Here is a 14506-nt window from a genome sequence, read left to right on the forward strand (position 1 = left end):
ACAAATTTTACGTCAAAAATTTTATTTTTTATGTAAAAATTTAAATTGTCCTCAAACAAAAACAAAAAAAAAAAACATTTTTTGTTAACAATAAAATTTAATGCAAATGTTGAAATTGTACTCCGCTAATCAGTTGGCACTCACCGACACTTTGTACACTGCGCTCAATAATGTCAGGGTTTATTTGTTCCACTTCAGCGCGAATTCTCTGCAGTAAATCTTCTAAATTGTTTGGTCTATTAAAATATATCTTCTATTTTAGATAATCCCATACAAAAAAAAATTAAATTAAATTTTTAAAGTAAAGTTTTTTCATTTTCTCAAAAAACTTGTACTTAATGTAAGTTCCCATTTTTTCCATTCATTGTTTAGCTAGTAGGAAGGTCTATCAAAAAAAGAAGAAAAAAAAAGTGGGGGTTGTAATTTAAAAAAATAAGTGATGACGTCATTGTGCAAAAACTAAGAAGTTGTGCGTCACATGATGGCATTTTTCGAAATAAAATTGATCTGTCCGAGCGATTTTCTTAAAAACGTCACATAATGCTATTATGAATTTTGTTGCAAACTTTATGTTCACACTGTATAAGAAAAAATCTTTTAATGACAGTCACTTAGTTATATCGAGTGTTCATTTAAATTTATCCTCAAAGTTGGCGTTCAAGAGTCGATTGTGAACGCACCATAGATAAGCTTTTTAAATCTAACCTCACTTTTTGCCTAGTTTGCATTTTTACTTTGGGGACAGGCGAATGGTGGGTTCACAATCGACTCTTCAACGCCCAACTTTGAGGATAAATTTAAATGAACACCCGATACTTATTTGTAGCGTAAGTGGGGTTAATTACCTTAGCGATCTATTTTTGTCAATGTTGGTTATTAAATTTATTTTTAGTGGTAGACATAATGTACTTTATTTCAGTTAATATTTCTTTGAATTTGAACACTTAATGTCAGCTCGAACAAACGAACCTAATACAGACATACATACAAATGTTGTCGATTACATTTAGGTACTCTCGACTTTTATGCGAGTTAGTTGGAGGTTTTGAGGCAAGGCGGTATTTGTTAACCCTCTCGAGAACAGAATCGAATAACAGAAACGAAAGTGGTGACTGTTCCGGCGCATCCACCATTCTTCAGCGGCGGCGTCCGCGCGTGGGTAAGGGTGAGCAATGCTAGTAGATGATATGGAGGAGACCCACCGTTAGGGCTGCGAGTCCGGCCAGGTCCAGGAGAGCGCGCTGAGCGGCGCCGGGTCCTGCAGCGAGGGCCGCGCCCGCCCCCGCGTTTCACCGTCACAGCCGCCTCGTCTGCGGCACACGCCACCGCCAGTCAGCATCTGTTAGCGCAACGCGTAAGGCTGGCCCGAAGACTGTCTTGGAGCAACGGTCAGCAGACGCCCGCCGTCGATCCGCGAGGCGGAGGGGGCCATGGGATCGCCTCGCGGGTCGGGGGCCGGACATGGCATGCATGACTACACCGGAAAAGGCTCACGCGGAGACCCCGGGAACGGACCCGGCCCGGAAACGCGAGCTGAGCGACAGTTCCGGTCCAAATTCATCGCGCGGGGCCGCTCGCGCCCCATGATGAATTCAAAACGGACGCTACTACAGAGACAGGCGGCGGCGACGGAGCACGCCGCTACGCCACCGGGGGCGGCGCGCTCCCGCGCCGCCGGGACACCATCCAACACGTGAAAAGGGGAAAGGCTCGCATGCGTGACTTATATGTGTATCGTGTAAAAATATACGAAACAATATCATTTCAACTGCACGAAATTATATCGGTAATTATGTATCTGTGTTGTATCTGAAATTATCCAATTAACTGAATTTCCGTAATTGAAAGTAAAATTATGCAATGGCACTGTGAATGTGAAACAAACATGAAAAACTCAATTAGGTGAACTCAAATGGCCAACCTAACGCACTATCGGACAGGTCACTCGGACCACATCGGGCTGCAACAAATCCCGATTCAAAGAAATTATCAAGAACAGAAGCCTCACACCGGTTCCACAACTGCAAAGTTTCCCCCATCTTCGTCAAGGAAAAAAATTACCACGTTTAATTCAAAAATTAAATAAGAGTTAACAGTATCTTACAGCATTACATTGAGTGATCAACATGGGGTGAAACTTTTTTCGGTTGGTAGGCGTTTTTAGTTACACATTTCTGTTGAGAACACTGTCACTTTTAAAGATTTGAATTGTTGCACTGACAGAAAACCTAATGATGACTCAATGGACATTTATATTTATTTTTCTTTGTAGGCCTTCAGATTTCTTTTTATTCTCTCTGAGAGAATTAGAGGAAGCGATACAAAATGCAGTTACCAGTATTACTGCTGAAGTACTTGTGTTAAATAATATAAAATGCAGAAACATTCTTTGTATTCGTATACAACAACGGGGATCATCTCTTGTAATGTTGCTTCCATTGAATTGTATTCACTTAGCAATGTTATGTATTGAAATTAATACTAATAATATTTATTGATATTAAACGATTTCCTGTAACCCGCCACACTGATTATAATGTTACAAAAACTAACCTATAAACTCACTCTTGGCATTTATTGTTAACCTAACAGTTTTACTCATGTGTGCCAATCTACTTCAAAAGCAGGTCACCTAATGTTGATCACTCAGTATACAATTTTTTTTCTTGCAATTTTTTCCTCATGTAGGACCACAGGAAGTTACTTTTTATTGGAAAAGAAAATATTGCAATATTTCAAACTTGTGATGCTCACTGTATGAATAAGGCAATCAAAAAAGGAATTATGTATCATCTTTTGATAGAAATGATGAACAAATCCGGCCTCAATGCCGTGCCCTCTTTATTAAGTTTTATTTGACCAACATTTGTCCAAAAAAGTTGGACAGGTCAATTTGATTTTTTTGATAGAAAGATTTTTTATAATTTTCATTTTTCCGCCCCTTTACGTTCTCAGTAATAACCACGTACCATGGTATGACCTTTGGACAGTTTGGACAACATAAAAATTAAAAAAAAAAAAGTTTGTTGCTTTTCTGTGTATACTCACGTTAGTTTCATATTTGGCAAATAAAAATCTCATAGATTTTTTCTTTTCCAACGATTTTCTAGCCTTGCATTCGTTTTTAAATAAACATAATAAATGCAGTGCCGACATCCGTTCGCGCCTTTACAAATAATTTTGCGCTTTTATTTCTTTACTCGCGAAAGTGTGGAAATTTTGTACGGGTGGGCCTGTTTCTGTGAATCGAACTCATCTTGAAAATTTGATTAGAATCGGAATTCGCTCGTCTCGAGTCATTATTCGGCAAACTCGCCTGTACCATGTATAATGAAGTGTTTTGGGCATTGGTGAACTCTAAAAGATCTGGCTCTATTTGTGTATAGAAGTCAGATAAAGTAGCGTGCACATGCAGGACGATACAACACCAAAGAACATGCCATCACTCACCCGTACAGGCGGCTGTCTCGAAAACTAGCCCTAGATGATGCACAGAAAACAACTCATCAATAATCGCATATTTTGTGAATCAAAAACAGCCGCTTTTACCGAAACTCTCGTAAATTAGAGTGATACAATCTGGCGAGTGTCGAGCAAGTGAAACCTTTTTAATTAAGGAAGACGCGTGGAATAGATAATATGTTTTATTCATTAAACACGCACAGATTGTCGTTTTGATAGTAAAAATAATACTAACGGTCCGGATCAATTAACGTGATGATCGTTTTAACGAACGAAGGATGTCGCAGGTTCGTTATACTTACCTTCCATTTCCGTGTCTAAACAAGGCAAGGATTTCTTCAAAGGTCTTGTTCTTCGTTTCTGGGACCTTTTTGTACGTGAAAATCCAGAATATAGCTAGGAACACGCTAAATGGCAGGAACGTATAGTTATCGAGGGCATTCTGAAACAAATCGATTAATGAATAATTATATCAGCTTTCGACAGACTCTAATGGCGAGCTGCCATTTCTTTGCGGCAATTGGCACAAGTTCACCTGCGTTAGCCGCTAAAATAAGAAACCTATACGTTTATTAATTATTTATCATAAATTAAAATAGATTAGTTAAATGCGACCCTTTCACGAATCACAAGTATATAACGGGGTTGGTACTTTGGGTTTGTATCAGTTGTTCAACATCGATCAAAGCAATAACAACAACAACAACATGAGATTATTTATTGTAAGTACGACCACTCCGAGACGCAAGAGATTAACACTTTCCTCTTCAGATTCTGTCGGTTGCCTCTTTCGGGGCGATCGGGGTTCTCTCGCAAGGAGGAGGCGGCGGTGGCTCCGCCGGCGGCCTGCTGGAAGGAGGAGGAGGATTTGAAGAGTACGGTCATCGTTCTCGGGGATCGATCATCGGGCTCAGCCGTGGAATCGAAATCGGACGCCATTACGGCGGCGGTGGAGGAGGTGGCGGCGAAGGAGAAGAAGGCGGCGAACATGAGTTGAGAGGCGGCGGTGGCGGAGGAGGCGGCGGACTTGAGTTGGGAGGCGGCGGTGGCGGAGGAGGCGGCGGCGGCGGAGGAGGTGGTGAAGGCCGACACTACGAAATCGGTTTTGGCGGATCTCATTTCAACACTCCCGTGGATGTGCACCACGAAGAAGCGATCCATCTAAAAGTGAGTGGTTTGCAGCGTTTTTCTTGTAAGACAACGGTGTTTTCAGGCCCATCCGGAGTATCACTACGACTACCACGTGGCCGACCACAGGACCAAGGATTTCAAGAGCAAGCATGAGGTCCGCGACGGTTACAAAGTAAAGGGCACGTACAGTCTGCTGGAGCCCGACCACAAGACGGTCCGCGTGGTCGACTACGTCTCCGACAAGAAGCGGGGCTTCATCGCCAGAGTGTCCTACAGGAAGCACCACTAAAATTATCACTCGCCATAATTTTAGATGTTAATTATTGTTTAGTTTTAAAGTCGACTTGTTTTGTTGCGAAATAAACTTTAAATATCCCTGAAGCCATTAATTTTATTTACCCCTTAAGCCTTTTTGTCCGGGGGCAAGAAGTTTCAAAGCTCGCTTTGTAAGATTTAATAAGCAAAGTGAAGCTGTCTTTCTACTTTCAACACTGACAAACAAAGTAGTTTAATGGTTCGCAGTCCATCGCAGAATTTGCTGAAGATATATATTTTTCTCGAGTCTGATAAAATTAAATAAGTGCAATGGGCTGACATCTGAATAGAAAACAAGCGTAAATCTTTCAAAGACTTTCGACAACTTTGCCCACGTAAAAATTAACTTTTGATTCGAATAAACATCAAAGCAACTTCATTACATAAATTGAGCCGATAGACGGATAGATAAACGGGAATTGAAAAGAATCTTTCCTAGAATCGTTACTCATTTACAAATTCAACGGTGATCTTACTTTCATTCCAAGAATAAAAACTGGAAATGGAACGAGTGTTTGGCGACATTCTGAATGTAACTGTTGCATGTTACGACTCTTATCAATTAGAAACGGAATTAATGCTTTTAATTACTGAATAAATTTGATGATAATCAACCAACCATGCAACGATGCCTTGTCAATAAAAATGTTGTTTAGAAACTTCTTTTATCCACTGCTATTGTCTTCAATCAATAAAGACAAATTCTTTAGCTGGTTTATTATTCTCACACGAACTTGATCGTAAACTTCTTTGATTCCTAAATGTTTAAAAACTATTACAAAAATTACGAGATCCCTAATTTTTTAAATAAAAATCTGTCTGATTCTTAATATGTTCGAGTTTCCTTTGAATACTGAATAAATGAACCAATTTATTTACCTACTAAACTGGCACCTGAATAATTGTTCTCTTACAAATTTTTGATGACATCTATATTTTTTTAAATTATAGTATCGCAATAAATTTGAAAAAGTATTGAAAAATCGATGAATGAATTTATACAATAATTGTGCAATCTTTACACAAATTATAAAACTGCAAATGTAACTTTTGTTAAATCAACTGATACACATACATACATGTACATATGTACAAAAGGTGAAGCTAAGCAAACATTTTCTCTTAGAAATTTACACACACTGAAATAAATACCTAGTTCTACAGATTTAACACTTTCGATGAAAGTATAGTACTTATATTGGGATATAAGGTTAGTAAGTGCATAATAAAAGAACCGAGGAAGATTTTTCAAACTCTCCCTCGATTATGTTATGGCATTTAATAACCGTATAGTCCATAACGTTTTTCGCACAATCGCTTATACGAAAAGAATTGACTTTGAAGTAATTTTTTTGACGGGAGTATTTTGAAGGCATTAATGTCATTAATGCTACTAATGAATGAGTAATGACTTACCGTAGTAGGTATGGGTGTCGTTATTTACTTACAGCATTAGGACTGTAAGTTCAACTTTCAGATTGTGTCAACAACAATGATAAGTAGCTATAACAACACGAGTTTGCGAAAAAAAATATTACTTAACATTCAGAAATGATAAAATCCGACAATTAAAAAACTACAAAATATTTAACTGCAATTCCAGAAATGTAAATAATTAACAGCATTAATTGTTTCAACCTGTTCCATAACTGTCTAGTCCGGTTTAAATGAAATTAATAAAAATAATGAAAAAATCTTTACAATGTCAAATATTTATTGCATAGAAATGGATGACGTATTGTTTTAAGTTGAAAAATGAATTTATGAGTTTATCACTATTATAAATGCACACAATTATATTACAGAAATATATAATAAAAAGTTACTAGCAAACATTATTTCAGCATTCTATACCGTACTAAAAATATCTGTTTAAATAATGATACATTTTTCATTTTCATCAACATCCATGTAATCTGCGGTAATAAACAAATAGCAAAATAAAGACATTTAACACAGATAAAAATCAACTTTATATTTAATTTTTTAATGATTGTGTTGGAATTATTTTGATGAATGCTTAATTTTGTTTTTGGATAAAAAAATGTTAAATGGTGCATAAGAGCCGATAACATATTATAATTTGTATAATAGTTAACGTAAATTACTCAAAAATTGATTTTTCCTACAAAACTCCAAACCATAGTTAGATTACGAAATTGTAGAGAAGTGGGTAGAATATTGTCTAGTGTTGATTACACGAATTTCCTTCCTCCGTTTAACCACTTAAAAATATCGTAATTGTCTGTTTTGCTAGAGTTTTTAACCGTGAAAAACGACCATTAAATTTGTAATTGTTGAAACAACAAATTATGAAATTTTGGTTTCACTAAACATCGTTTTTACCGTACTCAAGTAATTACAGTAGGTAAACGAAATAATTTTGGATGTGCATGGACTTCGGTGTAACAATGACATGGTCGCTGCTCAGTGCTCACGCACGTTTTGTAGGTTATGAATGAAAGAGAGTATTGTTTTAAATTAAGTATAAAGAAACAATAACAAATTATAATGCATGAGGAAACCGCTCCGTGATCTAAATTTTGCACGATTTTTGTTTCATAACTCAGCCATTAAACCAGATTGCACTAAATCATATATTTTTCATTTGAAAAGAAACGAATGTGCAGCACAGATCGTTTTGTAACAACCGAATTCGTAATCTTTTGTGTATATCCAAAATCATAAAATTAAGCACTAAATTACAGCCGACAAACCGATTTATATTAGCAAAAGATTGTCTTGCACAATACGAGTTGTGCAGGTTGACGAATTTTGATCCTTTTTCTGTTTTTCCTTCAATTTTTTTTCACTAAAACACCTTATCACTTAGTCCTGACGTGCCCAAAAAACCTGGGTGTTATAATAAATACGTGTGTTATAAAAAGAAACATTTTTTGCACTATCTTCGTATAAAGCGTTATTTTAGCTCCCTCAAAAGCGGCAGCACGGTCGACTAATTGTGCCTTTTCATCCCTCGTGTAATTATTCCCCTCGCTACGCTCGTGCAGTAAACATAGACTAATCATGACAAGGTGTACTTTAGTTCCTGGCCATATAAATCAAAATATGATACAACCTTTCCACTCTAAATTGACACGATGATTTTTATTTTTTTGTTGTTGTTATACGGATATTACATATGTATAAAACGTAAAATGCGATTATGTTTACATACAATGATGCAATTGTTGCAAAAAAATTATCTATCTATCACAATTGGCATTTTGAAATCTGATGACAAACAAGTCTCTCGGTTTATTTTATCTTATCAATGTTCGGAGAATATATAAAGCAATATGCCTTTGTAGTGTTCGCAATATTGTTCATCATGAGTGAACCATCCGAACAGACGAATCAAAATGCAGATGAAACCGACAGCAGTCAAAATGTTCAAGAAACGCAAACTCCAGAAGAATCTTCCGGAGATCAACCAGTACTGAGCAGGAAGAAACGTCAATTGTTCGATGGTTGTGGACGTGCAAATGCGGCGATAGATGGGACAGAAGAGGAAGAATTCAATTGATCCTGTGAAATGTTTTGGTGTGTTGGAACTGGAGGAGATAGCAACAGTAGAGAAGTGAATTAATGTTTTGTAATGTGACTCATTGTAACCAACCAATGTAATAAATTTTGCAATTCTGTACAGTTGATGTTTGAATTGATTACGATTTAGGTGTGGTGTATGTGAAAATAACATGCTCTAGTCAAATCAACATTTTTATTAATTAGAATAAAATTCTCTGTGGTGAAATTTTCATTTTCCAATCTTATAAATAAAGCACTTCAAATTAATCTCATTGTACTGTTTTTGTCTCGTCCAAATCAATGTTTGTCAACCGTGTTTGTACACTCATCACTATCAACTGGATTATAAAAATTTACACAATCTTTCTCTGGAACTCTGGCTCTTCCAGTCCATCCAAGCCGACGTTGGTCCTGTCTGGAGCGTCCACCGCTTGGCGTTTGTTTCTCCGCATCCTGACTGGCTCATCAGTCGAGGTTTCGTCCCCAAGGTCGGTGTTCGTCTCGGACAATGCGATTTCTTGGGATGAGTCGCTCATTTTCTAGGACCACTTTCACCACTGTTACTCTCACAATAGTATCCTTGTCGACTGAACGCTATTTATTGGCTCACGAAATCCAGGAATTTTCGAAACCGTTAAATATTTACTTTAGACGTACACCACGTAAACCAGACGGCAAAAGTTCCTTGCTCAACACGCTTCAATGTCGTAATTGCAGTCTAATTTTGCCCTTTTCCGGATGTTGCGGCAAGTCCTTTTGTGCGGAGCACATTACATTACCAACTAGTCATTAATAGCGGCAATAGCGTGATCTGTCCGGACAGCAGTCGTACCTCGTGCTCAAGATTGCCACACCGCAATGCAATCCCTTTTACTGGTGGAGAAAACGGCCCAAACCCGAGATATGCACCCAACAAGAACGAACGTCCACACGACAACGCTCATTACATTAATTAACGTCGTCATTGCTACGCGTTACCAATTCTTTCGTGTCCTGCTGCTGAAACCGAAAGCTCTCACTCGAACTTCTTCAGCCAAGGCCGTGTTCTGCACGAAAGCGGACTTTCAGCAATAAGCAAATTGTTGCTCTGCTAATTGCGCCTCTGGAGCTTACCGTCGAGGGACGTTGGTTTAACGGGTTTTGAAACCGATTGCGATTGTTTCTTGTCACTTCCTAGCAGAGCTCGTGCCCCAGTATGCAAAGCAGCGACGGACGTTTCGGACGCAGTGAAGGAGCAATGCGATTGCAGATACTGCAGATGCCGACTAATAATGTCTCGGCTTAGTTGCGCTGTCTGTTATTGTTCAGCTGCACTGAAGAATTTCCGACTGAAGCAATGCTCTAATCACTGCAATAAATGTCCACCTTCTGCACACTGTTCGTTTTAAACTTCCGTCTCTTGTTTGTTTGCGGCTATTAGAGGTTATACAACTGGTCATAAATATTTGAGAATGCAGAAATTACAAGTGCGTAGATGAAACAGAGCAGAACATTTCTTCAGATCGGTCGTACTGTTGTGCTGGGGTTATGTAACACGAGTTCGGAGTACGTATGAACAAATTGATCATTACGGAGTTTACAGGACAGCATTTCTAATTAAAGTTGCGAACTGGCGTGCAATACGGCGGTAATTTGTTACTTGAGAATGTTTCCAATTAGGTTTAAAATCTTTGCAGGCCAGTAATCGAAATTTGTTGGACGTGAGACCGACATGTGGTTTGCATAACTTGCGTTATTGTTTCGTTAAGGATGTGTTGACAATTGACTAATAATTCACGTTAACGCTAATGTTGGGAAGTGTAATTCCCAAATAGTAACATATTTCCGAAGACACTAACAACTATTGTTCCTTTAATTTATTAATCACTCATTAGTGGTTGACTCATGGTTTGCACGAAAACTAAATTGGGTAATTATTTGACAGAGAAAAAATTACCAAACATTTACGATAAAATTTCTATGTACATACTTTTAGTTAAGTTCATGTTACCATTCTTTATTAAATCATAACTAGAGACGTACTAAATCAAAATTAAAATCACAATTTGTACTTTTAATCAAGTCTCAGAATAATAGCTTTTATCACTACATTATTATTGTTAGACGATAGTGATGTAAAAATAGAAATGCAAAAGTAAACATGCTAAATTTATATTGTTACTAGTCGATACATTACTAGAACTTATATACAGGATGTCCCCAAAAAAGAAGACGAGTCCATAATTCCGTTATTTATCGGAAGATTTTAATTATCTGTACACCAAATTAAATGGTTGTTAATAGGCTACAAAATGGCCTAATAAATTCAAGTATAGCCCCATGGACTTCAAGGGTAAATTGTCAAAATATTTTTTTTCAAATGGGATTACATTTTTTTTTTAGTAATTCTGATAGAGATTTTTATTCTGAAAACATCAATTTATCACAAGTATACACTTAACTACCAAAAATTCACAAAAAAATGTAAAAAAAAACGCTATGTTCCATTTTGCGCTAAACATTGGCGGCATATCTGGGCAATCCCACATGTTATTACTTGTCATTTGTTTTTCGCTTGGTGGCTTGGTGCTCGTCATTTGTTTCAAAAGTTAGTGTTATTTTTTTTATGTGGTTATACTTGTGATACATTGTTGTTTTCAAAATTGAAATCTCTATCAGAATTACTAAAAAAAGTATGTAATCCCATTTGAAAAAAAATATTTTGACAGTTTAGTCTTGAAGCCCTTGGAGCTATACGCGAATTTATTAAGCCGTTTTGTAGCGTATTAAGAACCATTTAATTTGGTGTATAGATAATTAAAATCCTCCGATAAATAAGGGAGCTATGGACTCGTTTTTTTTTTTTTGGGACACCTGCATAAGTATTCTTTTTTCTACTCCTATTGGATAATAATGTAGTTATTAAATTGTTTTTCATTGGATAACAGGGTTCATTATCCACAGCCCGTTGAACAATAATTTCAAAACTCAGGGGAATATCATATCAACTAGTTTATGAAGTTCAATCACAGGTTCAATCGCAAATTTTAGTGCAATGGCATCCAGTATGCAAAGTAAAACGTCAGTTTCAGTTTGTCTAATAATGAAACTTATTTATCAATGTCTCTTCATAGTAGTAGAAAAAGTATATTATTACTCACTCGAATGAATTACGCCACTCGCCTTTGGTTCATGCCACCAAATCACCCTCATGAGTGATAGCCATCATTACCCGTTTGTTGAATAATATACTACTTTTCAATTTTATCTAAACTTAAGTGAATGTAATGGTATGTTACGCTACAAGGTCGGTAAGTTCCTTGTAACAGATGGCGAAAAAGCTGCTGGCCTGCTCAGCACCTTGTGCTATTATAATCCACAACATGTCTGCTGTCATTCTTAACATTTTTATTATTTTGTTGTTCCCGTAACAACCGACATGGGTTCGGTAAGTTGATCCTTCTGCACCTGCTAAGGAAGTGGGAAACGAGTGAAAATAGGTCGTTCTGTTTCATGATCTTAAACTAAACTAAACTAAAAAACCTGGTTTTATACATTTTAAGGAATAATAAATCAAAACTTAGTTTTATAGATAACTTAATTTAATGTACTTGTACTGAATTCACTGTGTTCTTTTACCGTTTATTATTTAATTATTTATTGTAAACAGGAATTAAGAAATCTAACTCGCTCAGTTTTATTGCGAATTAATTTGTGTAAATACAGACAAAGATAAAATCGTATGCAAGTCTAAATCAAGCCAATGAAAAAAATATGTACATAAGGTGAACACTTGATTACTTAGTAAAAATTACGACAGTTTTAGATTTAGATAAAACAAGTTTTGTCGGTTTTCGGCACAATTTATATAAAAATTAAATAAAAACCCATTCTATACGTACGTACTACCAAATTACAAGCATCGATGTTGTATGCCCAAAAACTGTTTAATTGGAAAACAAGTGACCTCGAAACTGATTGATGGAAAAACATTTTTGCTACCCCTATTAAATGATACATTTATTATGTGATCCCTCACCCACGGCCGTGCGTAATGAGGCATTACTCCACGAGTTGTTATCAATAGAACAATTATTGCATTATTCTTTGTTGGAAATTGAATAAAACAAAACAAGAATGTCTTGCTTTCTCAAAAAATATGCTTGTTGGAACTGTAAGTCCACCCAAGTGATAACCTGCTTCGAATCGATTTTTTTTATATGTAAAAATGAAAGAAAAATGTTTTTGTGGTGCATTTTACTCATTTTAACGAAGACTATGCAATAAGTTCATTATGTTTCGTGTGTGTACCGTATATTTTGTACCTCGGACAGTGTGTGGGTGTGTGTGTGAATAAAAGTCTGAGATAAATTTATTTGACCAGAGTTTGCTCATGCAGTTTCATTTCCTGCATGAGTCCACTGCAGAAGATTAGATATTTATGTGTTGGCGTTGCATAGTTGTTAATGTTATCACATTAAAGATCCGATAGTTTAAACACAGGTACCACCAGCGGAAACCTTTGGACATTTTCACCTGTTAACCTTGGGAGACTAATGGGCGTTTTAGGGTGTCCACTCGATAAAAACGGTCAGTTGTCTTTTGGTCACAGACCAGCTCAAAGCTCAACAGCCTCACTATTTAATTTTGAAATCAATTAACAAACATTGGGAGGTATTAGTCAATTTTATCTTATCTTTGTTAATGTTAGGAAAATATATTAACAAGTTTTCCTTTGTAGTGATCACATTGTTGAGCATCATGAGTGCACCATCAGAACAAATGAAACAAAAAGAAAACAACGATGTACCCGATGGGGAAAACGTGCAAGAAACGAGTACCGGCGAAAATATTTCCGGTGATCTCCCCACACTGAACAGAAAAAAGCGACAACTCTTTGACGGCTCTGGGCGTACAAACGCCACAATGGATGGGACAGAAGCAGAAGAATTCAACTGACTGTCTTTACCGTAAGAATAAATCCATAGTGCATTAAAAATGGTGAAGTCAATAACAACAATGAAGGAGTAATTTATAGTTTTAAATATATCACCACAACCCTATAATAATGCTTTATATTATACTCGCAAAAATATTTAAGCTGTCGTTTATATTAACATGTATTTTATTGCAATAAAAAATTAATTCCTAGTATTCATATTATTTTCGTAATTAGAGTCAATTAGTAGAATTGCGATCAGTTAGTAACTAGGAGCCAGTTTACAGAAGCGAAATTAAGTTAATCGTAATCAAATGCGAGATTAACTGAACACGTGATCAGATTGAACAAATGGAAGTTTCGGATTCATGGGTCAATCGCGCATTAAAATTTGATTCGAATTAAAAATTTAATTCTCTTTCTGTAAACTGGGCCTAGGAGTATTTAACAAATTCCTATCAATCAGTCTATTTACTAAAACCCTAAAAATTATTAAAGTTGAAATCCATTTGTACCACCAAAAAAAGGATGTAATTAATTTTTAATCGATATTATGCATTTAATACGTTTCAATTAAGTGGGCAGTTGATACACACAATCGTAGCAAAGGTTGTAATTCTACGTGTAAAGGTGAAGATATTGTCACCATGTTGAGGTGTGTGACAAAAACTTTGGATCATGTTAATAAGCTTTTTAGCAGGAATTTTTAAGTGAAATTTGGCAGAATTATAGATTAGTATTTTATAAATCAATTTAAGTTTATTTTATACTACAGAATAAAATAATTACGAAATTAATTTAAAAAAAAGTACTTTTAATTCATTACATTATTTCTTGCCCAGAAGGTTTTATAATCGTTAGACAGTTACAAAATATTCGACAAAATTTTTATGATCGTCTTGGTTAGTGTCTTGCAGCCTATGGAAGACAGTTTGAGCAATTTATGAAATGAAAATTCAAAAATAATTAAAATAGTTTAAGAATTTTATTTATTTTGATGTAATTATGATTTCCTATGTTTTATGTTTATGAAATAAATCTGCACATTTTTCAAAGTCTACCCCATTCAATCATTTCTTTATTTGAAAAGGTGTCCATTGAAAATTATTACTGTTTGACGTTTGTTGAGTTTACATTACGTCAGCCTACTTG

General features: G+C 36.1%; 2 protein-coding genes and 1 long non-coding RNA gene across 16 annotated transcripts in view; 2 read left to right on the forward strand and 1 right to left on the reverse strand.

Annotated features, from left to right (window-relative positions):
* Window positions 1-14506, reverse strand: part of Glut1 (Glucose transporter 1) — a 201663-nt gene that overhangs the window by 12100 nt on the left and 175057 nt on the right. For 13 of the 14 annotated variants that reach the window (XM_069039699.1, XM_069039683.1, XM_069039646.1 and 10 more), the window contains 2 exons: window positions 3765-3904; window positions 3451-3480 (listed from right to left, as the gene is read on the reverse strand). In XM_069039699.1, the coding sequence (XP_068895800.1) occupies window positions 3451-3480; window positions 3765-3904 (170 nt within the window). The remainder of the gene's footprint in view (window positions 1-3450; window positions 3481-3764; window positions 3905-14506) is intronic. The other variant, XM_069039706.1, reaches the window with a different exon arrangement.
* Window positions 3987-4974, forward strand: LOC138124735 (adult-specific cuticular protein ACP-22). Its single transcript, XM_069039897.1, has 3 exons — window positions 3987-4184; window positions 4234-4629; window positions 4676-4974. Exons 1-3 carry the CDS (start codon window positions 4071-4073, stop codon window positions 4880-4882), a joined length of 717 nt encoding a protein of 238 aa, XP_068895998.1. The 5' UTR covers window positions 3987-4070; the 3' UTR covers window positions 4883-4974.
* Window positions 11770-13566, forward strand: LOC138124783 (uncharacterized). Its single transcript, XR_011157267.1, has 2 exons — window positions 11770-13089; window positions 13157-13566. It is a non-coding gene; the product is annotated as an uncharacterized lncRNA (long non-coding RNA).

This window comes from Tenebrio molitor, chromosome 1 (genome assembly GCF_963966145.1).
Source record: "Tenebrio molitor chromosome 1, icTenMoli1.1, whole genome shotgun sequence".
NCBI classification, from domain to species: Eukaryota; Metazoa; Arthropoda; class Insecta; order Coleoptera; family Tenebrionidae; genus Tenebrio; species Tenebrio molitor.

Bases quoted from the DNA above. Each gene is read 5' to 3' on its own strand.
- LOC138124735 (XM_069039897.1), top strand. From the start codon at position 4,071: ATGCGACCCTTTCACGAATCACAAGTATATAACGGGGTTGGTACTTTG. The intron at 4,185-4,233 runs GTAAGTACGACC...TTTCCTCTTCAG, and splicing joins ACAACATGAGATTATTTATT to ATTCTGTCGGTTGCCTCTTT. The intron at 4,630-4,675 runs GTGAGTGGTTTG...CGGTGTTTTCAG, and splicing joins AAGAAGCGATCCATCTAAAA to GCCCATCCGGAGTATCACTA.